Genomic DNA, 22,979 nt, shown 5'->3' with positions numbered 1-22,979 from the left:
CCCTTATGAAACAAAAAACATTTAAAAAAAAAACATAAAAGATGTGGAAATCAAAACATTCATAAAAAACAAAAAACTTTCAGTGAACTAAAAATTGTTTCACAAAATTAAAAATCATAAAACTCCATAACATGAAACAAAAAATTAAGAATAAAGTTTAAGAAAAAAAATTGTGATTTTTCTTTATTTTTTATTTTTTGGAAATCAGAAAAATCAGAAAAAAAAATCCATTGAACATAAAAACATTTTATAACAAATTAACCAACAAAAAAAAAAAAAAAGAAAATGCTATTATTTCAGGAAAAATATTTTTGCTTCTTTAAATTCTTTTAGTGTTTCATTAAAATACTTTTTACCTTTTTTTAAAATTGACTTATTTTTATATATATTCATTTATTTTTGCATTATATCAAAATTTTTCACCATATGGGGCACACAGACAGCCTAGCGGTCTGAGGCGTACCCACATATGCAGGCGGTCCGGGTTCAAATCCGGCCTGGGACCCTTTATTTATTTATTTATTTATTTATTGATTGATTGATTGATTGATTGATTGATTGATTGATTGTCTCTCCCGTTTCCTCTATCCACTCTCCTCTAGAGAATAAAGGCATGAAAAGCCCAAAAATAAATCTTTAAAAATAATATTCAAGTTTAGAGAAATGGTTTGCGTTTTATATTTCCTTTCTTTATGAAATATTCTTGAGTTTCCTGAATGGTTTTAGTGTATATTTAACATTTCTGTGTGTTATAACTGTTTTACATATTCTATTGAACCTGCCTGATTCAGAGAAATGTCCTGAAACTCTGAGAACCTCCATGTTTTATTCCTGAGTCTGACTCCTCAGACTGAGAGGATACTTTAGTCCTGATTAAACCTGGTCCTGTTACTCCTCTGACCCTGCTCATTCTGGTTTATCTCCTCAGAATATTTCCCGCCCTGCTGCCTGAGTCCTCGCTCTCTGGTTTATCTCAGGACTAGAGGAGAAGGAGCCAGATCTCACCGTAGGGGTTCATGTGGTCTCCGGGCATCTGTGGGGGGGTCAGGCCCTGCTGGAAGGGGTCTGCGGTGTAGCCGTTGTGTTCGACGGTGACTAAGTGCTGCTGGTTAAGAGGGAGGGGTCCAGAGTAGGAGCTGAGCAGACCCTCCATACAGCCGGACAGCAAGTCTGGACCACAGAGGAGAGGAGGGAGATGTTAGTGACCCTGAGACACGAGGAAGACCACGACCCAGAGGGACTTCTCCTGAGACCGATCAATGTTTCTGACTGATATGAATGCAAACTTCACAGTGACTGACCCTGAGACGGTCTCTGAGCTCCAAACACCCGTACCCTCACGCTGACTGACCCTGAGACGGTCTCTGAGCTCCAAACACCCCTACCCTCACAGTGACTGACCCTGAGACGGCCTCTGAGCTCCAAACACCCCTACCCTCACAGTGACTGACCCTGAGACGGTCTCTGAGCTCCAAACACCCGTACCCTCACAGTGACTGACCCTGAGACGGCCTCTGAGCTCCAAACACCCGTACCCTCACAGTGACTGACCCTGAGACGGCCTCTGAGCTCCAAACACCCGTACCCTCACGCTGACTGACCCTGAGACGGTCTCTGAGCTCCAAACACCCGTACCCTCACGCTGACTGACCCTGAGACGGTCTCTGAGCTCCAAACACCCGTACCCTCACAGTGACTGACCCTGAGACGGTCTCTGAGCTCCAAACACCCGTACCCTCACAGTGACTGACCCTGAGACGGCCTCTGAGCTCCAAACACCCGTACCCTCACAGTGACTGACCCTGAGACGGCCTCTGAGCTCCAAACACCCGTACCCTCACAGTGACTGACCCTGAGACGGCCTCTGAGCTCCAAACACCCGTACCCTCACAGTGACTGACCCTGAGACGGTCTCTGAGCTCCAAACACCCGTACCCTCACAGTGACTGACCCTGAGACGGCCTCTGAGCTCCAAACACCCGTACCCTCACGCTGACTGACCCTGAGACGGTCTCTGAGCTCCAAACACCCGCACTCACAGTGACTGACCCTGAGACGGCCTCTCTGAGCTCCAAACACCCGTACCCTCACAGTGACTGACCCTGAGACGGTCTCTGAGCTCCAAACACCCGTACCCTCACAGTGACTGACCCTGAGACGGTCTCTGAGCTCCAAACACCCGTACCCTCACAGTGACTGACCCTGAGACGGCCTCTGAGCTCCAAACACCCGTACCCTCACAGTGACTGACCCTGAGACGGCCTCTGAGCTCCAAATACCCGTACCCTCATGCTGACTGACCCTGAGACGGTCTCTGAGCTCCAAATACCCGTACCCTCACAGTGACTGACCCTGAGACGGGCTCTGAGCTCCAATAACCCGTACCCTCACAGTGACTGACCCTGAGACGGCCTCTGAGCTCCAAACACCCGTACCCTCACAGTGACTGACCCTGAGACGGTCTCTGAGCTCCAAACACCCGTACCCTCACGCTGACTGACCCTGAGACGGTCTCTGAGCTCCAAATACCCGTACCCTCACAGTGACTGACCCTGAGACGGCCTCTGAGCTCCAAACACCCGTACCCTCACAGTGACTGACCCTGAGACGGCCTCTGAGCTCCAAACACCCGTACCCTCACAGTGACTGACCCTGAGACGGTCTCTGAGCTCCAAACACCCGTACCCTCACAGTGACTGACCCTGAGACGGTCTCTGAGCTCCAAACACCCGTACCCTCACACGTCTTCATGCCGTACGGTTTCCTAGACCCGCCCTCGCTGTAATCAGCCCATTGTAAATTCACTGTGTAAACCGTGGCGTGTTTGATCTTTAAGATGTCTCTCCAGTCATCAGGAGGCTTCATCTCATCCTAACATCATCTTCAAACATCCCCCGTTTGCTGGTTTGCTCAGCTCATTTGGTTAACAGCAGCTCGCGCGCTGTAATAAAGCTGCTGCTCTGCCAATATTGACACACAGGACGTCCCCGAACAGAGCGAGGCGGCGGCTGCCAAAGCACTGAGACACTTATCTAAACTGTCTGCTCATATCCGCCGTCACGCCGCCCAGACGATAAACCCGGAGAGAACCGCCGCTTTACTGCCTCTAGGATGGGAGAAGTGCAGAGGAAGGAGACGTTTACTGCAGAAGGAGGACTGTGTTTGATCAGAGAGGACTCCAGAGTCCTAAATGTCAGAGTTCAGGCTGCTAAAGCTGATGAATCTAAAATAACTGTAGAACCAATGCTGGGATTTATTTGGACCATTATTAAACCCTCACAGATCTCTGACAGGACTGGGAGTAGTGAGGCACTGATTCCTCTATGTGAGGACGGTGAAATCACAGTGGTGGGTGACCTTTGACCTCATTCTAGTCAGTTCAGAGTCAGAGTGGACGTTTGTGCAGAGATTGGAGGTGTAGGGGACTGCCTCTGTCCCTGGTTTCTGATGAGGAGTGTAGAAGAGGAACCAGTCCTGTCAGGAACACTCCTGCATGCTGTCTGAGTGGTCAGCAGTTCAGGAGTATTTCAGATAACATGAGGCTGCCGGCTGTAAACCCGTCCATGGGAGCTCTGGGTTTTAAACAGCTGTTCTATGGTTTTATTTTTACCAGCGTCAGTGTAAAGTGTCTGTCCTGGTGTCCTGTAGCAGACAGAGCTGACTCCTGCAGCAGAAACACACGGACGTGCCGAGTCTCACCTGGAGCCAGCCTCTGGTTGCTGTGCTGCTCCTGCTGCTGCTGCTGTCTGCGCGCTAACTTCTTCATCTGTAGATAAACAAACACAGTCACAGGATTAGCATGAGGCTAACGCTCAGCAAACAACACACAGATGTCAACCTGCAGATGATGATCATCTGAAAAATCACAATACTCACTAAACCCTGGTGCACTGTTAAAGAGTGTTCTGTCATTTCTAAAACAGAGGAATCATACCAGATATAATCAGAGTCAACCCTCCTGACACAGACCCTCTAATGTTTCAGCTGCAGACCAGGAAATAAAGGTTTAGCTGGCTCCTGCTTCAGGGAGGACTGGCTCCTCCCACACCCCACAGTCTGTGACTCTAAATTGCCCGTAGGTGTGTGTTAGTATGATTGCTGCTGTTGCATGCATGGATCTGGCTCCGTTCATGCAGAGATGTTCTCTTAAACAGATGCACACTACATAGAAGATCAGAGAAACCGCAGACCTGAGAGAGACTGCAGAGAGGTCACTATAAGAGAGGGTTAAAGGTCACAGAATAAAATATGTGCCCCTCCTGTCCACAACCCCCCAAGAATCCTGATCCTCTAACTCCTGATGATTGATCAGTGATCAGTAAACTCTAATGATGATTGATCAGTGATCAGTAAACTCTAATGATGAGTGATCAGTGATCAGTAAACTCTAATGATGATTGATCAGTGATCAGTAAACTCTAATGATGATTGATCAGTGATCAGTAAACTCTAATGATGATTGATCAGTGATCAGTAAACTCTAATGATGATTGATCAGTGATCAGTAAACTCTAATGGTGAGTGATCAGTGATCAGTAAACTCTAATGAAGATTGATCAGTGATCAGTAAACTCTAATGATGAGTGATCAGTGATCAGTAAACTCTAATGATGATAAACTGATCCATAACTCCTGGTGATTGATCAGTGATCAGTAAACTCTAATGATGAGTGATCAGTGATCAGTAAACTCTAATGATGAGTGATCAGTGATCAGTAAACTCTAATGATGAGTGATCAGTGATCAGTAAACTCTAATGATGATTGATCAGTGATCAGTAAACTCTAATGGTGATAAACTGATCCATAACTCCTGGTGATTGATCAGTGATCAGTAAACTCTAATGGTGATAAACTGATCCATAACTCCTGGTGATTGATCAGTGATCAGTAAACTCTAATGGTGATAAACTGATCCATAACTCCTGGTGATTGATCAGTGATCAGTAAACTCTAATGGTGATAAACTGATCCATAACTCCTGGTGATTGATCAGTTATCAGTAAACTCTAATGGTGATTGATCAGTGATCAGTAAACTCTAATGATGATTGATCAGTGATCAGTAAACTCTAATGATGAGTGATCAGTGATCAGTAAACTCTAATGATGATTGATCAGTGATCAGTAAACTCTAATGATGATTGATCAGTGATCAGTAAACTCTAATGATGATTGATCAGTGATCAGTAAACTCTAATGATGAGTGATCAGTGATCAGTAAACTCTAATGATGATTGATCAGTGATCAGTAAACTCTAATGATGATTGATCAGTGATCAGTAAACTCTAATGATGATTGATCAGTGATCAGTAAACTCTAATGGTGATAAACTGATCCATAACTCCTGGTGATTGATCAGTGATCAGTAAACTCTAATGATGAGTGATCAGTGATCAGTAAACTCTAATGATGAGTGATCAGTGATCAGTAAACTCTAATGATGAGTGATCAGTGATCAGTAAACTCTAATGATGATTGATCAGTGATCAGTAAACTCTAATGGTGATAAACTGATCCATAACTCCTGGTGATTGATCAGTGATCAGTAAACTCTAATGGTGATAAACTGATCCATAACTCCTGGTGATTGATCAGTGATCAGTAAACTCTAATGGTGATAAACTGATCCATAACTCCTGGTGATTGATCAGTGATCAGTAAACTCTAATGGTGATAAACTGATCCATAACTCCTGGTGATTGATCAGTGATCAGTAAACTCTAATGGTGATTGATCAGTGATCAGTAAACTCTAATGATGATTGATCAGTGATCAGTAAACTCTAATGATGATTGATCAGTGATCAGTAAACTCTAATGATGATTGATCAGTGATCAGTAAACTCTAATGATGAGTGATCAGTGATCAGTAAACTCTAATGATGATTGATCAGTGATCAGTAAACTCTAATGATGAGTGATCAGTGATCAGTAAACTCTAATGATGATTGATCAGTGATCAGTAAACTCTAATGATGATTGATCAGTGATCAGTAAACTCTAATGGTGATAAACTGATCCATAACTCCTGGTGATTGATCAGTGATCAGTAAACTCTAATGGTGATAAACTGATCCATAACTCCTGGTGATTGATCAGTGATCAGTAAACTCTAATGGTGATAAACTGATCCATAACTCCTGGTGATTGATCAGTGATCAGTAAACTCTAATGGTGATAAACTGATCCATAACTCCTGGTGATTGATCAGTGATCAGTAAACTCTAATGGTGATAAACTGATCCATAACTCCTGATGATTCATCAGTGATCAGTAAACTCTAATGGTGATAAACTGATCCATAACTCCTGATGATTGATCAGCAGCGTTAGTCCTGCTGGATGTTCAGACTTTGTTCTCACAAATTCCTCGGAGCCGACCAAACAGCAGATTATCAATCCTTCATCCTCGGAGGATTAAACGATGAAGATCTGGACTTAGAAAACTAAAACCCTTTGGCAAGAGAACCCCAAACAACAAAACTAGAGGACCCCAGACCACCAGATCTGATTAATAACGTCACAGCAACAGTCCGGTCCAACACACGACCAGAGGACGGGTTAGTGGACGCCAGAGTCATGAGGACGCGGCGGTGGAGCGGCGATGGAGCGGCGGGGGATGCCGGGATGTCTGTCTCTATCGAGAGGATGTTTCTGTTAGTCAGAGCAGCTCTCATCACGGCGATTATCGAGTCTTTAGAGGAAAAGCTCGTCTGTTCTTCCTGATTGAAGAAGCCGAGTCAGCGCCCAGTCATCTCTCACTTTTAATGCAGCTTAAGTTAAGAGATTTCCACCTTCACCACAAAGCATGATGGGAAATCTTCTTCACTCATTTCCCCTTAAAAGTGGACAGGTGTCGCAGTGATCCGTGGATTTGTAGTCCCGTGTTTATTGATGCCAGTATGGATGCATTTTTGGAAGAGAACAGTTGAGTTTAGTCAGTAAGACGCTCAAATCTCCTCTAAAGACCCAGAATCAGGGACTGGCAGGGACCACAGGAACCCGGTCCCAGGGGGACGGGAGAGATGGAGAGACTAGGAGCAAAATCTCTCTGAGCACCATCCTCGGACTGTCCACCACCACGGTCCACCACCACGGTCCGCCACCACGGTCCACCACCACGGTCCACCACCACGGTCCACCACCACGGTCCGCCACCACGGTCCACCACCACGGTCCGCCTCCATGGTCCACCACCACGGTCCACCACCACGGTCCACCACCACGGTCCGCCTCCACGGTCCACCACCACGGTCCACCACCACGGTCCACCACCACGGTCCACCACCACGGTCCACCACCACGGTCCGCCTCCATGGTCCGCCTCCACGGTCCACCACCAGGGTCCGCCTCCATGGTCCACCACCACGGTCCACCACCACGGTCCGCCACCACGGTCCACCACCAGGGTCCGCCTCCATGGTCCACCACCACAGTCCACCACCACGGTCCACCACCACGGTCCACCACCACGGTCCACCACCACGGTCCGCCTCCACGGTCCGCCTCCACGGTCCACCACCACGGTCCACCACCACGGTCCACCACCACGGTCCACCACCACGGTCCACCACCACGGTCCACCACCACGGTCCAGATTTACTACGGAGGACTGCAGACTGGGAAAAGTATTTCTGGGGTCCAGGGATCGGTATGGAGAGTCCATGTTGGGGTTTTGATGGAGCTCCAGTCACAGACTCCTCTTGTGGTTTTGTGTCAGAGGAAACAGGATTCTCCTGCTAACAGGGTCACATGGTCTCTCCCTGACCCTGGTCTTCAGTCGTTGTTTCTGAGACCTCCTCTGGAGTCTGGATGTTTCTAGAACTTTACCAGAGAGCTACCTGGTTACTCAGACCTGATCCAGTACTTTCTCTGGTCTATGTTCTCTCGCTGGGATCAGCTGATCAGAATAGAGTGAAGGACTTTCTCCTCTTCATCTTCATCACCAACAGTGATGATGAGGAGAGTCTCTGGCAGATCTGTCTCAGATTCAGATCCACCATCCTCTGTGAGCCGCCCTGAAACCAAAGCTCTGTTAGAGTCCAGACTTCTTTACTGACCTTTGCCCTCTGGTTCTGGAACCAGACCTGGACCACCCGAACACTGAGACCGGTCTCTGCAGCCAGAGTCTCTCTGACCTACAGGAGCATGAAAACAAAAACAGAGAGAAATTAAAATCTGGACATAAATAAGACAGACGTACCATTTTATTCTTTAATTTTTATGATTGTATTATTATTATTATTATTATTATTATTACTATTATTATTATTACTATTATTATTATTATTATTATTACTATTATTATTATTATTATTATTATTATTGTTGTTATTATTGTCATTATTATTTTTTATTATTGTTATTATTATTATTTTTTATTATTATGATTATTATTATTATTATTGTTATTATTATTATTATTATTGTTGTTATTATTATTATTATTATTATTATTATTACTATTATTATTATTATTATTGTTATTATTATTATTGTAATGATTATTTCTATCATTATCATTGTTGTTATTATTATTATTGTAATGATTATTTCTATCATTATCATTGTTGTTATTATTATTATTGTTCTGATTATTTCTATCATTATCGTTGTTGTTATTATTATTATTGTTCTAATTATTTCTATCATCATTATTGTTATTATTATTATTATTATTATTATTATTGTTATATCATTGTTTTATAATTATTATTATTGTTATGATTATTTCTATCATTATTGTATTATTGTTATTATTATTATTGTAATGATTATTTCTATCATTATCATTGTTGTTATTATTATTATTGTTCTGATTATTTCTATCATTATTATATTATTGTTATTATTATTATTATTGTTATTATTATTATTATTATTATTATTGTTATTATTATTATTATTATTATTATTATTATTGTTATTATTATTATTGTTATTATTGTTATTATTGTTATTATTATTGTTATTATTGTTATTATTGTTATTATTATTATTATTATTATTGTTATTATTATTATTATTATTATTATTATTGTTATTATTATTATATTAATATTACTATTATTATTATAATTATTATTATCTTTATAATATATATCTTTTTCTCCTTCTTTCTTTAATCCCTTCATTCGTCATTGTTATTTCATTTTTCTCACTTTTCTCATCTTTTATTTTATTTTTTTTTTGTGTGTTTAATTTTCTTTGTTCTGCTCTCTCTTCTCATTTCTTCTCTTTCACGTTCTTGTTAATTTTTTCTTTTTTATTCATACTTTAATTTATCTATATTTTCCTTCCTTTTCTTTACTCTTTTTTGTCTTTTCTGTACATATTTCCTTTTGCTCTCCTTTCCTTTCTCTTTTCTTTCTCCAGTCCTTTTATTTATTCATTCATTTATTTATTTTGTTCTTTTTATCATCTTTAATTTTCTTCAGTTGCATCCTTTTCTATTATTTTTGTATTTTGATTTTATTTCTTTGAATGGTTTTCTTTTATTTCGGCTCACTCTGACAGTTTTTGTTGTTTAGGAGAAAAATGAGTTCATCATCTCCACATTTATCACCACTTCAGCTCGTTGTTTTAAAGGTTCCTGCTGAGATCAGCAGACGTTATACGTGCTCACCTTCCTGCAGGGTTTGGACGAGACCTCAAAGGAGGCCTTGAAGGCCCTCCTCTGCTGGGTGGTCAGGATGGTCCGGGGCCGTTTGGGTCTGCGGGGGTCTTTGCCGTCATCGCTGCCTTTTCCCGCTGAGGGTCCTTTATCAGACTTCACGTCCACATCCTCATCATCACTCTTATCTGCAGACAGAGGTACTGTCTCTTAGGAAGGTGGTTTATAGATGTCTGACCTCCATTCACTAAAACATGACTGGACCTGGTCTACCTGGACCTGGTCTACCTGGACCTGGTCTACCTGGACCCGGTCTCACTAGACCAGGTCTCACTACTGCACCGTGTTCCACATTATGATGTAAAAATGATTTTAGTGTCATAAACCTTCATTTTTAGTTTTTCAGGTAAACTCATGGATGGTTTTGTGTCTCAGGGCTCTCTGGATCACTGAACTCTCAGACTCCTGTGGTCGTTAGTTCTCCAGGTGAGCCCAGTTAAAGGAAACTACTGAAGAAGGACGTTCCAGGTTTCTGACAGACTAATTCATGGGATCCTCCAGAGGCTTGCAGTCGTGTATAAACCTACTATTCAGCCCCCCCTAACCAATGCTCACAAGCAGAAACGGTTGCAGTGGGCCCAGAAATACGTCAGCAAGGAGGGGGCGGAGTCATGTTCTGGGCCGGATTCATGAGGAGAGAGCTGATAGGCCCCTTTAGGGTCCCTGAAGGTGTGAAAATGACCTCGGCAAAGTATCTAGAGTTTCTGACTGACCACTTTCTTCTATGGTACAAAAAGAAGAACAGTGCTGCAGAGAATCCCTCTGTGTCATTGGCTGCTATGGGCATAAAAGGAGAGAAACTCATGGTGTGGCCCCCATCCTCCCCTGACCTTTAACCCTACTGAGAACCTTTGGAGCATCCTCAAGCTAAAGATCTATGAGGGTGGGAGGCAGTTCACATCAGAACAGCAGCTCTGGGAGGATATTCTGACATCCTGCAAAGAAATTCAAGCAGAAACTCTCCAAAAACTCACAAGTTCAATGGATGAAGAATAGTGAAGGAGATATCAGAGAAGGGCTCCTATGTTAACATGAACTGGGCCTGTTCAGATGTTTGTGACTGAAATAGCTTTGATTTCAGTAAATATGACCTCCTGATGCTGCAGATTCAATAATGAACATTTTCACTCCTTTACAGCCTCTAAAATGTTTTAAACTCTGATGTGCAGAATAATGTGGAACAGTGACTTTAGAGGATTTAATCTTTGGGAGGTTTGTTCAGTCTGAATCATGCTCTAACGGCTGAGGACTACAAATGATCCTGGCTTTAGAGGAAGATTCAGGAAAATCAGAGAAAAACATCAGAAACACCTGTAGACCAGGTCTCACTACTGGACCTGGTCTCACTACTGGACCTGGTCTCACTACTGGACCAGGTCTCACTACTGGACCTGGTCTCACTACTGGACCTGGTCTCACTACTGGACCAGGTCTCACTACTGGCCCTGGTCTCACTACTGGACCTGGTCTCACTACTGGACCTGGTCTCACTACTGGACCAGGTCTCACTACTGGCCCTGGTCTCACTACTGGACCTGGTCTCACTACTGGACCTGGTCTCACTACTGGACCAGGTCTCACTACTGGCCCTGGTCTCACTACTGGCCCTGGTCTCACTACTGGACCTGGTCTCACTACTGGACCAGGTCTCACTACTGGCCCTGGTCTCACTACTGGACCTGGTCTCACTACTGGACCTGGTCTCACTACTGGACCTGGTCTCACTACTGGACCAGGTCTCACTACTGGCCCTGGTCTCACTACTGGACCTGGTCTCACTACTGGACCAGGTCTCACTACTGGCCCTGGTCTCACTACTGGACCTGGTCTCACTACTGGACCAGGTCTCACTACTGGCCCAGGTCTCACTACTGGACCAGGTCTCACTACTGGCCCTGGTCTCACTACTGGACCTGGTCTCACTACTGGACCAGGTCTCACTACTGGCCCTGGTCTCACTACTGGACCTGGTCTCACTACTGGACCTGGTCTCACTACTGGACCAGGTCTCACTACTGGCCCTGGTCTCACTACTGGACCTGGTCTCACTACTGGACCTGGTCTCACTACTGGACCAGGTCTCACTACTGGCCCAGGTCTCACTACTGGACCAGGTCTCACTACTGGCCCTGGTCTCACTACTGGACCTGGTCTCACTACTGGACCTGGTCTCACTACTGGACCAGGTCTCACTACTGGCCCTGGTCTCACTACTGGCCCTGGTCTCACTACTGGACCTGGTCTCACTACTGGACCAGGTCTCACTACTGGCCCTGGTCTCACTACTGGACCTGGTCTCACTACTGGACCTGGTCTCACTACTGGACCTGGTCTCACTACTGGCCCTGGTCTCACTACTGGACCTGGTCTCACTACTGGACCAGGTCTCACTACTGGCCCTGGTCTCACTACTGGACCTGGTCTCACTACTGGACCAGGTCTCACTACTGGCCCTGGTCTCACTACTGGACCTGGTCTCACTACTGGACCAGGTCTCACTACTGGCCCTGGTCTCACTACTGGACCTGGTCTCACTACTGGACCTGGTCTCACTACTGGACCAGGTCTCACTACTGGCCCAGGTCTCACTACTGGACCAGGTCTCACTACTGGACCTGGTCTCACTACTGGACCAGGTCTCACTACTGGACCTGGTCTCACTACTGGACCAGGTCTCACTACTGGACCTGGTCTCACTACTGGCCCTGGTCTCACTACTGGCCCTGGTCTCACTACTGGACCTGGTCTCACTACTGGACCAGGTCTCACTACTGGCCCTGGTCTCACTACTGGACCTGGTCTCACTACTGGACCTGGTCTCACTACTGGACCTGGTCTCACTACTGGACCAGGTCTCACTACTGGCCCTGGTCTCACTACTGGACCTGGTCTCACTACTGGACCAGGTCTCACTACTGGCCCTGGTCTCACTACTGGACCTGGTCTCACTACTGGACCAGGTCTCACTACTGGCCCTGGTCTCACTACTGGACCTGGTCTCACTACTGGACCAGGTCTCACTACTGGCCCTGGTCTCACTACTGGACCTGGTCTCACTACTGGACCAGGTCTCACTACTGGCCCTGGTCTCACTACTGGACCTGGTCTCACTACTGGACCAGGTCTCACTACTGGCCCTGGTCTCACTACTGGACCTGGTCTCACTACTGGACAAGGTCTCACTACTGGCCCTGGTCTCACTACTGACCTGGTCTCACTACTGGACCAGGTCTCACTACTGGCCCTGGTCTCACTACTGACCTGGTCTCACTACTGGACCAGGTCTCACTACTGGCCCTGGTCTCACTACTGGACCTGGTCTCACTACTGGACCAGGTCTCACTACTGGCCCTGGTCTCACTACTGGACCTGGTCTCACTACTGGACCTGGTCTCACTACTGGACCAGGTCTCACTACTGGCCCAGGTCTCACTACTGGACCAGGTCTCACTACTGGACCAGGTCTCACTACTGGCCCTGGTCTCACTACAGGACCTGGTCTCTGAGGGTCAGTTACCAGAGTCGGAGCAGTCGAGGCTGGCCGTGCTGAGCAGATCCTTCTCCCTCTCGTAGTCGCTCTTACACATCAGCTGGCCGTCTCTCAGGATGAACTCGTCTCCTTTGAGCAGCTGACGCTCGCAGACGCAGCAGCAGAAGCAGCCCAGGTGGTAGACGCTCTCCAGAGCCCGGATCACCATCTCTGTGGGAGCGATCTTCTCCAGACAGCCGCTGCACTTCCTGGAAAACAGCCTGAGAGAGAGAGAGAGAGAGTGATGAGCTGCTCACAAAGCATTCTGGGAAAGACTTCGGACCACTTTTAACCGCTTTTCTCCTTCATTATGTGAAATTCAGCCATGAAACCACCAGTGAACAGCCACCATGAGAAGTGAGGCGCAGCAGTGGGCGGAGCTTATCTTTAGTTGCTGTTTTGATTGACAGCGCCCCCTGGTGGTGAGTGTTTTCCCCCTATACTCCACATGTGTGTGAATAATCCTCCGCTCTAATGAGATCCACAGCAGTCTCAGACCACATCCTCCCTAATGAGTCGGCACCTTTGAAGGACATCAGCGGCGCTGCAGGACGAAGACCCGTGACTGGATCCAAATGTTCTGTGACAGTTTAACAGAGCACTTTTTAATCAATTAAAGACGCCATCAAATGAACCACAAGTCCCCAACGCTGGTCTGTGTGCTTTCTAAGGGGCCATGGGGGTTCTGCTAACCCTAACCCTGGTTATCGAAGCTACGCCATCATGGCCGCCGCCGCCATCACTGCTCTTATCCACTGATGCTGCTAGCTGTGGATGTCTACCACTACATCAACAGTCCTAACGCCACATTTCTGCCTTTAAGCACCACACGCTTTACTCAGCAGAGGAGGAGGAGGAGGAGGAGGAGGAAGAGGAGGAGAGGGGGAGAGGAGGAGAGAGGAGGAGAGATGAGGAGGAGGAGGAGGAGGAGAGGAGAGAGGAGGAGGCGTGTTCTAGGACCTCTGAGACTGATGTAAACTTGTCTGAAAGGGTTAAATCTGTGTCCTTTGAGTCACTGGTTGCCAGTCTGGGGTCTGGGACTCCTCGGGGGTGGGAGCTTAGGTCTGAATTCTGCCCTGTTAAATATCATTTGCATGAATAATGAAGAATCATGAGAAAAGACATGGAATAGTTTTCACAGAGGTCCTGTGGTGATAGTGGGTAGGGGGGTCTGGGGGTCCCTGCTGCAGGTTTTAGCTCATGCTCATGTTTCTGCTGCTGAAGCTCGGTTCTTGTGAGTGAACTGTTGTTTGTTAGATTGCAGCTGTTTCTGAGAGTCTATGCTCCACATGAATGCAGGTCTATTCTCTGCATGTTTAACTCATTAATGATAGATCCTGTGGATCTGAACTGGTCTTTGGTCTAACATTGTTCCCAGTAACTCGCTCTCTCACATCCTGATCTTCGTCTCCTCTCTGACGTTCTGTCTGTGCTTTGCTAAGTCTCTCTGATGGCGTTCTGGTCAGCTGTTCTTTTAGAATCATGCTAACAGACTCAGCATGAGGACTGAAGAACACATGGCCGACACACGGGCAGAGCCTCAGCCGTTATCAAAGCTACAGGATGAATTATTGATACTTCAGGTCCAGTTTCAAACTCATCCATCTGCTCCTTCTTTAAGGACAAACTGGACAGAATGAGCAGTGACAGCTCAGACAGACTGGTGAGGAGCTCAGAGCTGGTCTAAGGCCCGAGGACTTTAAACATCAGGGACACAAAGAGGACGGATGTGAGTCACAAAGAGTTCAGACACTCAGAGGGATGAGGATCTACAGCTCATGGCAGGACCAGAGAACACGGACAACAATCAGACCAAATACTCCACGCTCTCATAAAAACCACACCAGACTGAAACCAGTTTGACACCTGGACAACAGAACACCTGATAGACCAGATAGTCTGCCTTCAGATGACGCTACATCAGAGTCTAGAGGAGTCCAGACAGGAAGTGAGTCCTGCTGTAGAGCTGTCTGAGGTGTAGACATAGACCAGGCCCCTTCATGGACTGCACATCCTGACTCAGTCTCAGACTCAGATACACCAGCAGACTCACGTGGTTGGCTACTTCAGGAAAAGTGGGTGGAGCTGTGCAGCTCCACCCACTTTCCTGAAGTTGCCAATTATGGCCTTTATGGCAAAACTGAGAAGAAACGCCCCAACGTCCCCAGCTTCACCAACATTCTGTCGTCCTTAATAAAACATTCCATCCTTGGCTTTTACACACAGACCAGTCTAGACCCCCAGTCCCTGTCCCAGTCTAACCAGTACACCACAATGTTGTTAAAGGGACTCAGACTCCTCCAGACTCTAGTCTCAGTCCTAGACTCCTCCAGACTCTGGTCTCAGTCCTAGACTCCTTCAGACTCTGGTCTCAGTCCTAGACTTCTCCAGAGTCTGGTCTCAGTCCTAGACTCCTCCAGACTCTGGTCTCAGTCCTAGACTCCTCCAGACTCTAGTCTCAGTCCTAGACTCCTCCAGACTCTGGTCTCAGTCCTAGACTCCTCCAGACCCAGGTCTGAGCATCATCAGGATCACAGGACTAAACGGCGTACTGGATGGAGCTAAAATCAGCCATGTTGAATGTTTCTGCTCTCCTAGTTCAGTTTAACTCCACTGTTGAAAATCAGATATGAATTAATGTTGCAGATTATTGTTGCAGATTGTTGTTGCAGATTATTGTTGCAGATTATTGTTGCAGATAGTTGCTGCAGATTATTGTTGCAGATTATTGTTGCAGATTATTGTTGCAGATAGTTGTTGCAGATTATTGTTGCAGATTATTGTTGCAGATAGTTGTTGCAGATAGTTGCTGCAGATTATTGTTGCAGATTATTGTTGCAGATTATTGTTGCAGATAGTTGTTGCAGATTATTGTTGCAGATTATTGTTGCAGATAGTTGTTGCAGATTATTGTTGCAGATTGTTGCTGCAGATTATTGTTGCAGATTATTGTTGCAGATTATTGTTGCAGATAGTTGTTGCAGATTATTGTTGCAGATAGTTGTTGCAGATAGTTGTTGCAGATAGTTGTTGCAGATTGTTGTTGCAGATAGTTGTTGCAGATTATTGTTGCAGATAGTTGTTGCAGATTATTGTTGCAGATAGTTGTTGCAGATTGTTGTTGCAGATAGTTGTTGCTGATTGTTGTTGCAGATTGTTGTTGCTGATTGTTGTTGCAGATTGTTGTTGCAGATAGTTGTTGCAGATTGTTGTTGCAGATTATTGTTGCAGATAGTTGTTGCAGATTGTTGTTGCAGATAGTTGTTGCTGATTGTTGTTGCAGATTGTTGTTGCTGATTGTTGTTGCTGATTGTTGTTGCAGATTGTTGTTGCAGATTATCGTTGCAGATTGTTGTTGCAGATTGTTGTTGCAGATAGTTGTTGCAGATTGTTGTTGCAGATTATTGTTGCAGATTATTGTTGCAGATAGTTGCAGAGGCGAGGACGATCTTTTAGAACCCATCATGCTGTTTTGATGACATTTTTGTTGATGACAACCTTCTGAGAGGAAAGGGACGGGTTTAGCTGACATTATATTCTAAACTCTTCCAGAGACATCCTCACGGTTTCATCTCTCCTTCATCTCTAGAATCGTCTCTAAATTCTCCTTCTGGAGGTTCAAACCTGTGTGGGGTCTGAAATCCTCCTCCTGAAGGAGCAGCGAGCGTCTTTGGACTTTTGCTCGTATTTACTTTAACTCTTGTTTCGGCGAGGCTCTCAGTGTTTGTTCCAGCCGAGGATTCACGCCGCTCTCTTCACTGAGGACCTGGACCACCACTGCAGAAGGGGGGGGTCTTGGATGAGGCTCCTTGACCCCCTGGCCCCGGGCCCTGGGCTCCACACGGCTCCAGCAGCTTAACAAGCATAAAGAGGTTCAGGATTAAAGAGGATAAGAGGAGAGGAGAAAGGATGAAGCCGCAGAAACAGCCTGTGGGTGTTCCTCCTCTGTTCTCCTGTTTGCTCTCGCTCCTCAGGGAGCCGGCTGACCTGAAGGAGGAGGCGGCGAGGAGGGGGGGGGGGGGCGAGGCTTCTGGCAGCAGCTTGTTGGAGTTTTAATTAGTCGGGGTAATCAAAAGACGATTGTTGAGGAGGCGGCGGCGAATAAAAGACGGATCCTCTGAGGGGGGATGAGCTGTTTGCTCAGCCAAAGCTCAAGAAGTCAGAGCGAGGCGTGAGAGTCTCTGGAGAGTCTCCTCAACATGCTGGTCAGCAGGAACATGATCTCTGGAGTCCATAAAACACAGCTATTCACCTGCTGGAGGTCACTTAACCTTTACAGCCCGGTGGGAGGGGTCTTCATCTAACAGACTCTGGCATGAAGATGATGGTCACACAGAAGGACTTTACACGGTAAAAATATCAGGAGCACAGGGCCGCCCCTGACTACAGTGAAGCCCTGATCCTCCTGATCCAGGAGCTGCAGGAGAGAAAGAGAAAAGCTAAAAATTGAAGGGATGAGCTCAGATTTTAAAAGTGAAAACTACTGTACTAATGTTCCTGTTCTGTATTAATGTTCCTGTTCTGTACTAATGTTCCTGTTCTGTATTAATGTTCCTGTTCTGGACTAATGTTCCTGTTCTGGACTAATGTTCCTGTTCTGGACTAATGTTCCTGTTCTGTACTAATGTTCCTGTTCTGTACTAATGTTCCTGTTCTGTACTAATGTTCCTGTTCTGTACTAATGTTCCTGTTCTGTACTAATGTTCCTGTTCTGTACTAATGTTCCTGTTCTGTATTAATGTTCCTGTTCTGTAATAATGTTCCTGTTCTGTACTAATGTTCCTGTTCTGTACTAATGTTCCTGTTCTGTATTAATGTTCCTGTTCTGTAATAATGTTCCTGTTCTGTAATAATGTTCCTGTTCTGTACTAATGTTCCTGTTCTGTAATAATGTTCCAGTTCTGTATTAATGACTCTGTTCTGTAATAATGTTCCTGTTCTGTAATAATGTTCCTGTTCTGCAATAATGTTCCTGTTCTGTAATAATGTTCCTGTTCTGTACTAATGTTCCTGTTCTGTATTAATGTTCCTGTTCTGTAATAATGTTCCTGTTCTGTAATAATGTTCCTGTTCTGTACTAATGTTCCTGTTCTGTACTAATGTTCCTGTTCTGTATTAATGTTCCTGTTCTGTAATAATGTTCCTGTTCTGTACTAATGTTCCTGTTCTGTACTAATGTTCCTGTTCTGTATTAATGTTCCTGTTCTGTAATAATGTTCCTGTTCTGTAATAATGTTCCTGTTCTGTACTAATGTTCCTGTTCTGTAATAATGTTCCAGTTCTGTACTAATGTTCCTGTTCTGTACTAATTTTTCTGTTCTGTACTAATGTTCCTGTTCTGTACTAATGTTCCTGTTCTGTACTAATTTTTCTGTTCTGTACTAATGTTCCTGTTCTGTACTAATGTTCCTGTTCTGTAATAATGTTCCTGTTCTGTACTAATTTTTCTGTTCTGTACTAATGTTCCTGTTCTGTACTAATGTTCCTGTTCTGTAATAATGTTCCTGTTCTGTACTAATTTTTCTGTTCTGTACTAATGTTCCTGTTCTGTACTAATGTTCCTGTTCTGTACTAATTTTTCTGTTCTGTACTAATGTTCCTGTTCTGTACTAATGTTCCTGTTCTGTAATAATGTTCCTGTTCTGTACTAATTTTTCTGTTCTGTACTAATGTTCCTGTTCTGTACTAATGTTCCTGTTCTGTAATAATGTTCCTGTTCTGTACTAATTTTTCTGTTCTGTACTAATGTTCCTGTTCTGTACTAATGTTCCTGTTCTGTACTAATGTTCCTGTTCTGTAATAATGTTCCAGTTCTGTACTAATTTTTCTGTTCTGTACTAATGTTCCTGTTCTGTACTAATGTTCCTGTTCTGTAATAATGTTCCAGTTCTGTACTAATGTTCCTGTTCTGTACTAATGTTCCTGTTCTGTAATAATGTTCCAGTTCTGTACTAATTTTTCTGTTCTGTACTAATGTTCCTGTTCTGTACTAATGTTCCTGTTCTGTAATAATGTTCCAGTTCTGTACTAATGTTCCTGTTCTGTACTAATTTTTCTGTTCTGTACTAATGTTCCTTTTCTGTAATAATGTTCCAGTTCTGTACTAATGTTCCTGTTCTGTACTAATGTTCCTGTTCTGTACTAATGTTCCTGTTCTGTAATAATGTTCCTTTTCTGTACTAATGTTCCTGTTCTGTACTAATGTTCCTGTTCTGTAATAATGTTCCTGTTCTGTACTAATTTTTCTGTTCTGTACTAATGTTCCTGTTCTGTAATAATGTTCCTGTTCTGTAATAATGTTCCTGTTCTGTAATAATGTTCCTGTTCTGTACTAATTTTTCTGTTCTGTACTAATGTTCCTGTTCTGTAATAATGTTCCTGTTCTGTAATAATGTTCCTTTTCTGTACTAATGTTCCTGTTCTGTACTAATGTTCCTGTTCTGTAATAATGTTCCTGTTCTGTACTAATGTTCCTGTTCTGTACTAATGTTCCTGTTCTGTAATAATGTTCCAGTTCTGTACTAATGTTCCTGTTCTGTACTAATTTTCCTGTTCTGTACTAATGTTCCTGTTCTGTACTAATGTTCCTGTTCTGTACTAATGTTCCTGTTCTGTACTAATGTTCCTGTTCTGTAATAATGTTCCTGTTCTGTACTAATGTTCCTGTTCTGTACTAATGTTCCTGTTCTGTACTAATTTTCCTGTTCTGTACTAATGTTCCTGTTCTGTACTAATGTTCCTGTTCTGTACTAATGTTCCTGTTCTGCAATAATGTTCCTGTTCTGTAATAATGTTCCTGTTCTGTACTAATGTTCCTGTTCTGCAATAATGTTCCTGTTCTGCAATAATGTTCCTGTTCTGCAATAATGTTCCTGTTCTGTAATAATGTTCCTGCTCTGTAATAATGTTCCTGTTCTGTAAAAAAGTTCCTGTTCTGTGATAATCTTCCAGTTCTGTAATAATGTTCCTGTTCTGTAATAAAGTTCCTGTTCTATAATAATGTTCCTGGTCTGTGATAATGTTCCTGTTCTGTAATAATGTTCCTGTTCTGTAATAATGTTCCTGTTCTGTAATAAAGTTCCTGCTCTGTAATAATGTTCCTGTTCTGTAACAAAGTTCCTGTTCTGTAATAATGTTCCTGTTCCGCAATAATGTTCCTGTTCTGTACTAATGTTCCTGTTCTGTAATAATGTTCCTGTTCTGCAATAATGTTCCTGTTCTGCAATAATGTTCCTGTTCTGTAATAAAGTTCCTGTTCTGTAATAAAGTTCCTGCTCTGTAATAATGTTCCTGTTCTGTAACAAAGTTCCTGTTCTGTACTAATGTTCCTGTTCTGTAATAATGTTCCTGTTCTGTAATAAAGTTCCTGTTCTGTAACAAAGTTCCTGTTCTGTACTAATGTTCCTGTTCTGTAATAATGTTCCTGTTCTGTAACAAAGTTCCTGTTCTGTACTAATGTTCCTGTTCTGTAATAATGTTCCTGTTCTGTAACAAAGTTCCTGTTCTGTACTAATGTTCCTGTTCTGTAATAATGTTCCTGTTCTGCAATTATGTTCCTGTTCTGCAATAATGTTCCTGTTCTGTAATAAAGTTCCTGTTCTGTAATAAAGTTCCTGCTCTGTAATAATGTTCCTGTTCTGTAACAAAGTTCCTGTTCTGTACTAATGTTCCTGTTCTGTAATAATGTTCCTGTTCTGCAATAATGTTCCTGTTCTGCAATAATGTTCCTGTTCTGTAATAATGTTCCTGCTCTGTAATAATGTTCCTGTTCTGTACTAATGTTCCTGTTCTGTAATAATGTTCCTGTTCTGCAATAATGTTCCTGTTCTGCAATAATGTTCCTGTTCTGTAATAAAGTTCCTGTTCTGTAATAATGTTCCTGCTCTGTAATAATGTTCCTGTTCCGTAATAAAGTTCCTGTTCTGTAATAATGTTCCTGTTCTGCAACAAAGTTCCTGTTCTGTACTAATGTTCCTGTTCTGTAATAATGTTCCTGTTCTGCAACAAAGTTCCTGTTCTGCAATAATGTTCCTGTTCTGTAATAAAGTTGCTGTTCTGTAATAATGTTCCTGCTCTGTAATAATGTTCCTGTTCTGTAAAAAAGTTCCTGTTCTATAATAATGTTCCTGGTCTGTGATAAAGTTCCTGTTCTGTAATAATGTTCCTGTTCTGTAATAATGTTCCTGTTCTGTAATAAAGTTCCTGTTCTGTAATAATGGTCCTGTTCTATAATAATGTTCCTGTTCTGTAACAATGTTCTGGTTATATAATAAAGTTCCTGTTCTGCAATAATGTTCCTGTTCTGTAATAATGTTCCTGTTCTGTAATAAAGTTCCTGCTCTGTAATAATGTTCCTGTTCTGTAACAAAGTTCCTGTTCTGTAAAAATGTTCCTGTTCTGCAATAATGTTCCTGTTCTGTAATAATGTTCCTGTTCTGTAATAATGTTCCTGTTCTGTAATAATGTTCCTGTTCTGTAATAAAGTTCCTGCTCTGTAATAATGTTCCTGTTCTGTAACAAAGTTCCTGTTCTGTAATAAAGTTCCTGTTCTATAATAATGTTCCTGTTCTGCAATAATGTTCCTGCTCTATAATAATGTTCTTGTTATATAATAAAGTTCCTGTTCTGTAATAAAGTTCCTGCTCTGTAATAATGTTCCTATTCTGTAATAATGTTCCTGCTCTGTAATAATGTTCTTCCTCTGTAATAAAGTTCCTGCTCTGTAATAAAGTTCCTGCTCTGTAATAAAGTTCCTGCTCTGTAATAATGTTCCAGTTCTGTACTAATGTTCCTGTTCTGTAATAATGTTCCAGTTCTGTACTAATGTTCCTGTTCTGTACTAATTTTTCTGTTCTGTACTAATGTTCCTGTTCTGTACTAATGTTCCTGTTCTGTACTAATTTTTCTGTTCTGTACTAATGTTCCTGTTCTGTACTAATGTTCCTGTTCTGTAATAATGTTCCTGTTCTGTACTAATTTTTCTGTTCTGTACTAATGTTCCTGTTCTGTACTAATGTTCCTGTTCTGTAATAATGTTCCTGTTCTGTACTAATTTTTCTGTTCTGTACTAATGTTCCTGTTCTGTACTAATGTTCCTGTTCTGTACTAATTTTTCTGTTCTGTACTAATGTTCCTGTTCTGTACTAATGTTCCTGTTCTGTAATAATGTTCCTGTTCTGTACTAATTTTTCTGTTCTGTAATAATGTTCCAGTTCTGTACTAATGTTCCTGTTCTGTACTAATGTTCCTGTTCTGTACTAATTTTCCTGTTCTGTACTAATGTTCCTGTTCTGTACTAATGTTCCTGTTCTGTACTAATGTTCCTGTTCTGTAATAATGTTCCAGTTCTGTACTAATGTTCCTGTTCTGTACTAATGTTCCTGTTCTGTACTAATGTTCCTGTTCTGTAATAATGTTCCAGTTCTGTACTAATGTTCCTGTTCTGTACTAATGTTCCTGTTCTGTAATAATGTTCCAGTTCTGTACTAATTTTTCTGTTCTGTACTAATGTTCCTGTTCTGTACTAATGTTCCTGTTCTGTAATAATGTTCCAGTTCTGTACTAATGTTCCTGTTCTGTACTAATTTTTCTGTTCTGTACTAATGTTCCTTTTCTGTAATAATGTTCCAGTTCTGTACTAATGTTCCTGTTCTGTACTAATGTTCCTGTTCTGTACTAATGTTCCTGTTCTGTAATAATGTTCCTTTTCTGTACTAATGTTCCTGTTCTGTACTAATGTTCCTGTTCTGTAATAATGTTCCTGTTCTGTACTAATTT

At 43.1% G+C, this 22,979-nt stretch overlaps 1 protein-coding gene across 1 annotated transcript in view; it reads right to left on the bottom strand.

The window, feature by feature from the left end:
- Positions 1-22,979, bottom strand: part of LOC121524834 (LIM homeobox transcription factor 1-beta-like) — an 87,608-nt gene that overhangs the window by 2,224 nt on the left and 62,405 nt on the right. The window contains exons 3-7 of the mRNA XM_041810348.1: positions 13,191-13,423; positions 9,626-9,801; positions 8,061-8,138; positions 3,700-3,766; positions 1,006-1,170 (exon numbers count right to left, since the gene is read on the bottom strand). Coding sequence (XP_041666282.1) covers positions 1,006-1,170; positions 3,700-3,766; positions 8,061-8,138; positions 9,626-9,801; positions 13,191-13,423 — 719 coding nt within the window. The remainder of the gene's footprint in view (positions 1-1,005; positions 1,171-3,699; positions 3,767-8,060; positions 8,139-9,625; positions 9,802-13,190; positions 13,424-22,979) is intronic.

This window comes from Cheilinus undulatus, linkage group 17 (assembly GCF_018320785.1).
Source record: "Cheilinus undulatus linkage group 17, ASM1832078v1, whole genome shotgun sequence".
In the NCBI taxonomy this organism is placed as follows: Eukaryota; Metazoa; Chordata; class Actinopteri; order Labriformes; family Labridae; genus Cheilinus; species Cheilinus undulatus.
Note: the sequence above shows the minus strand (reverse complement) of the source record. Positions and strands in the feature narration are given on the sequence as shown.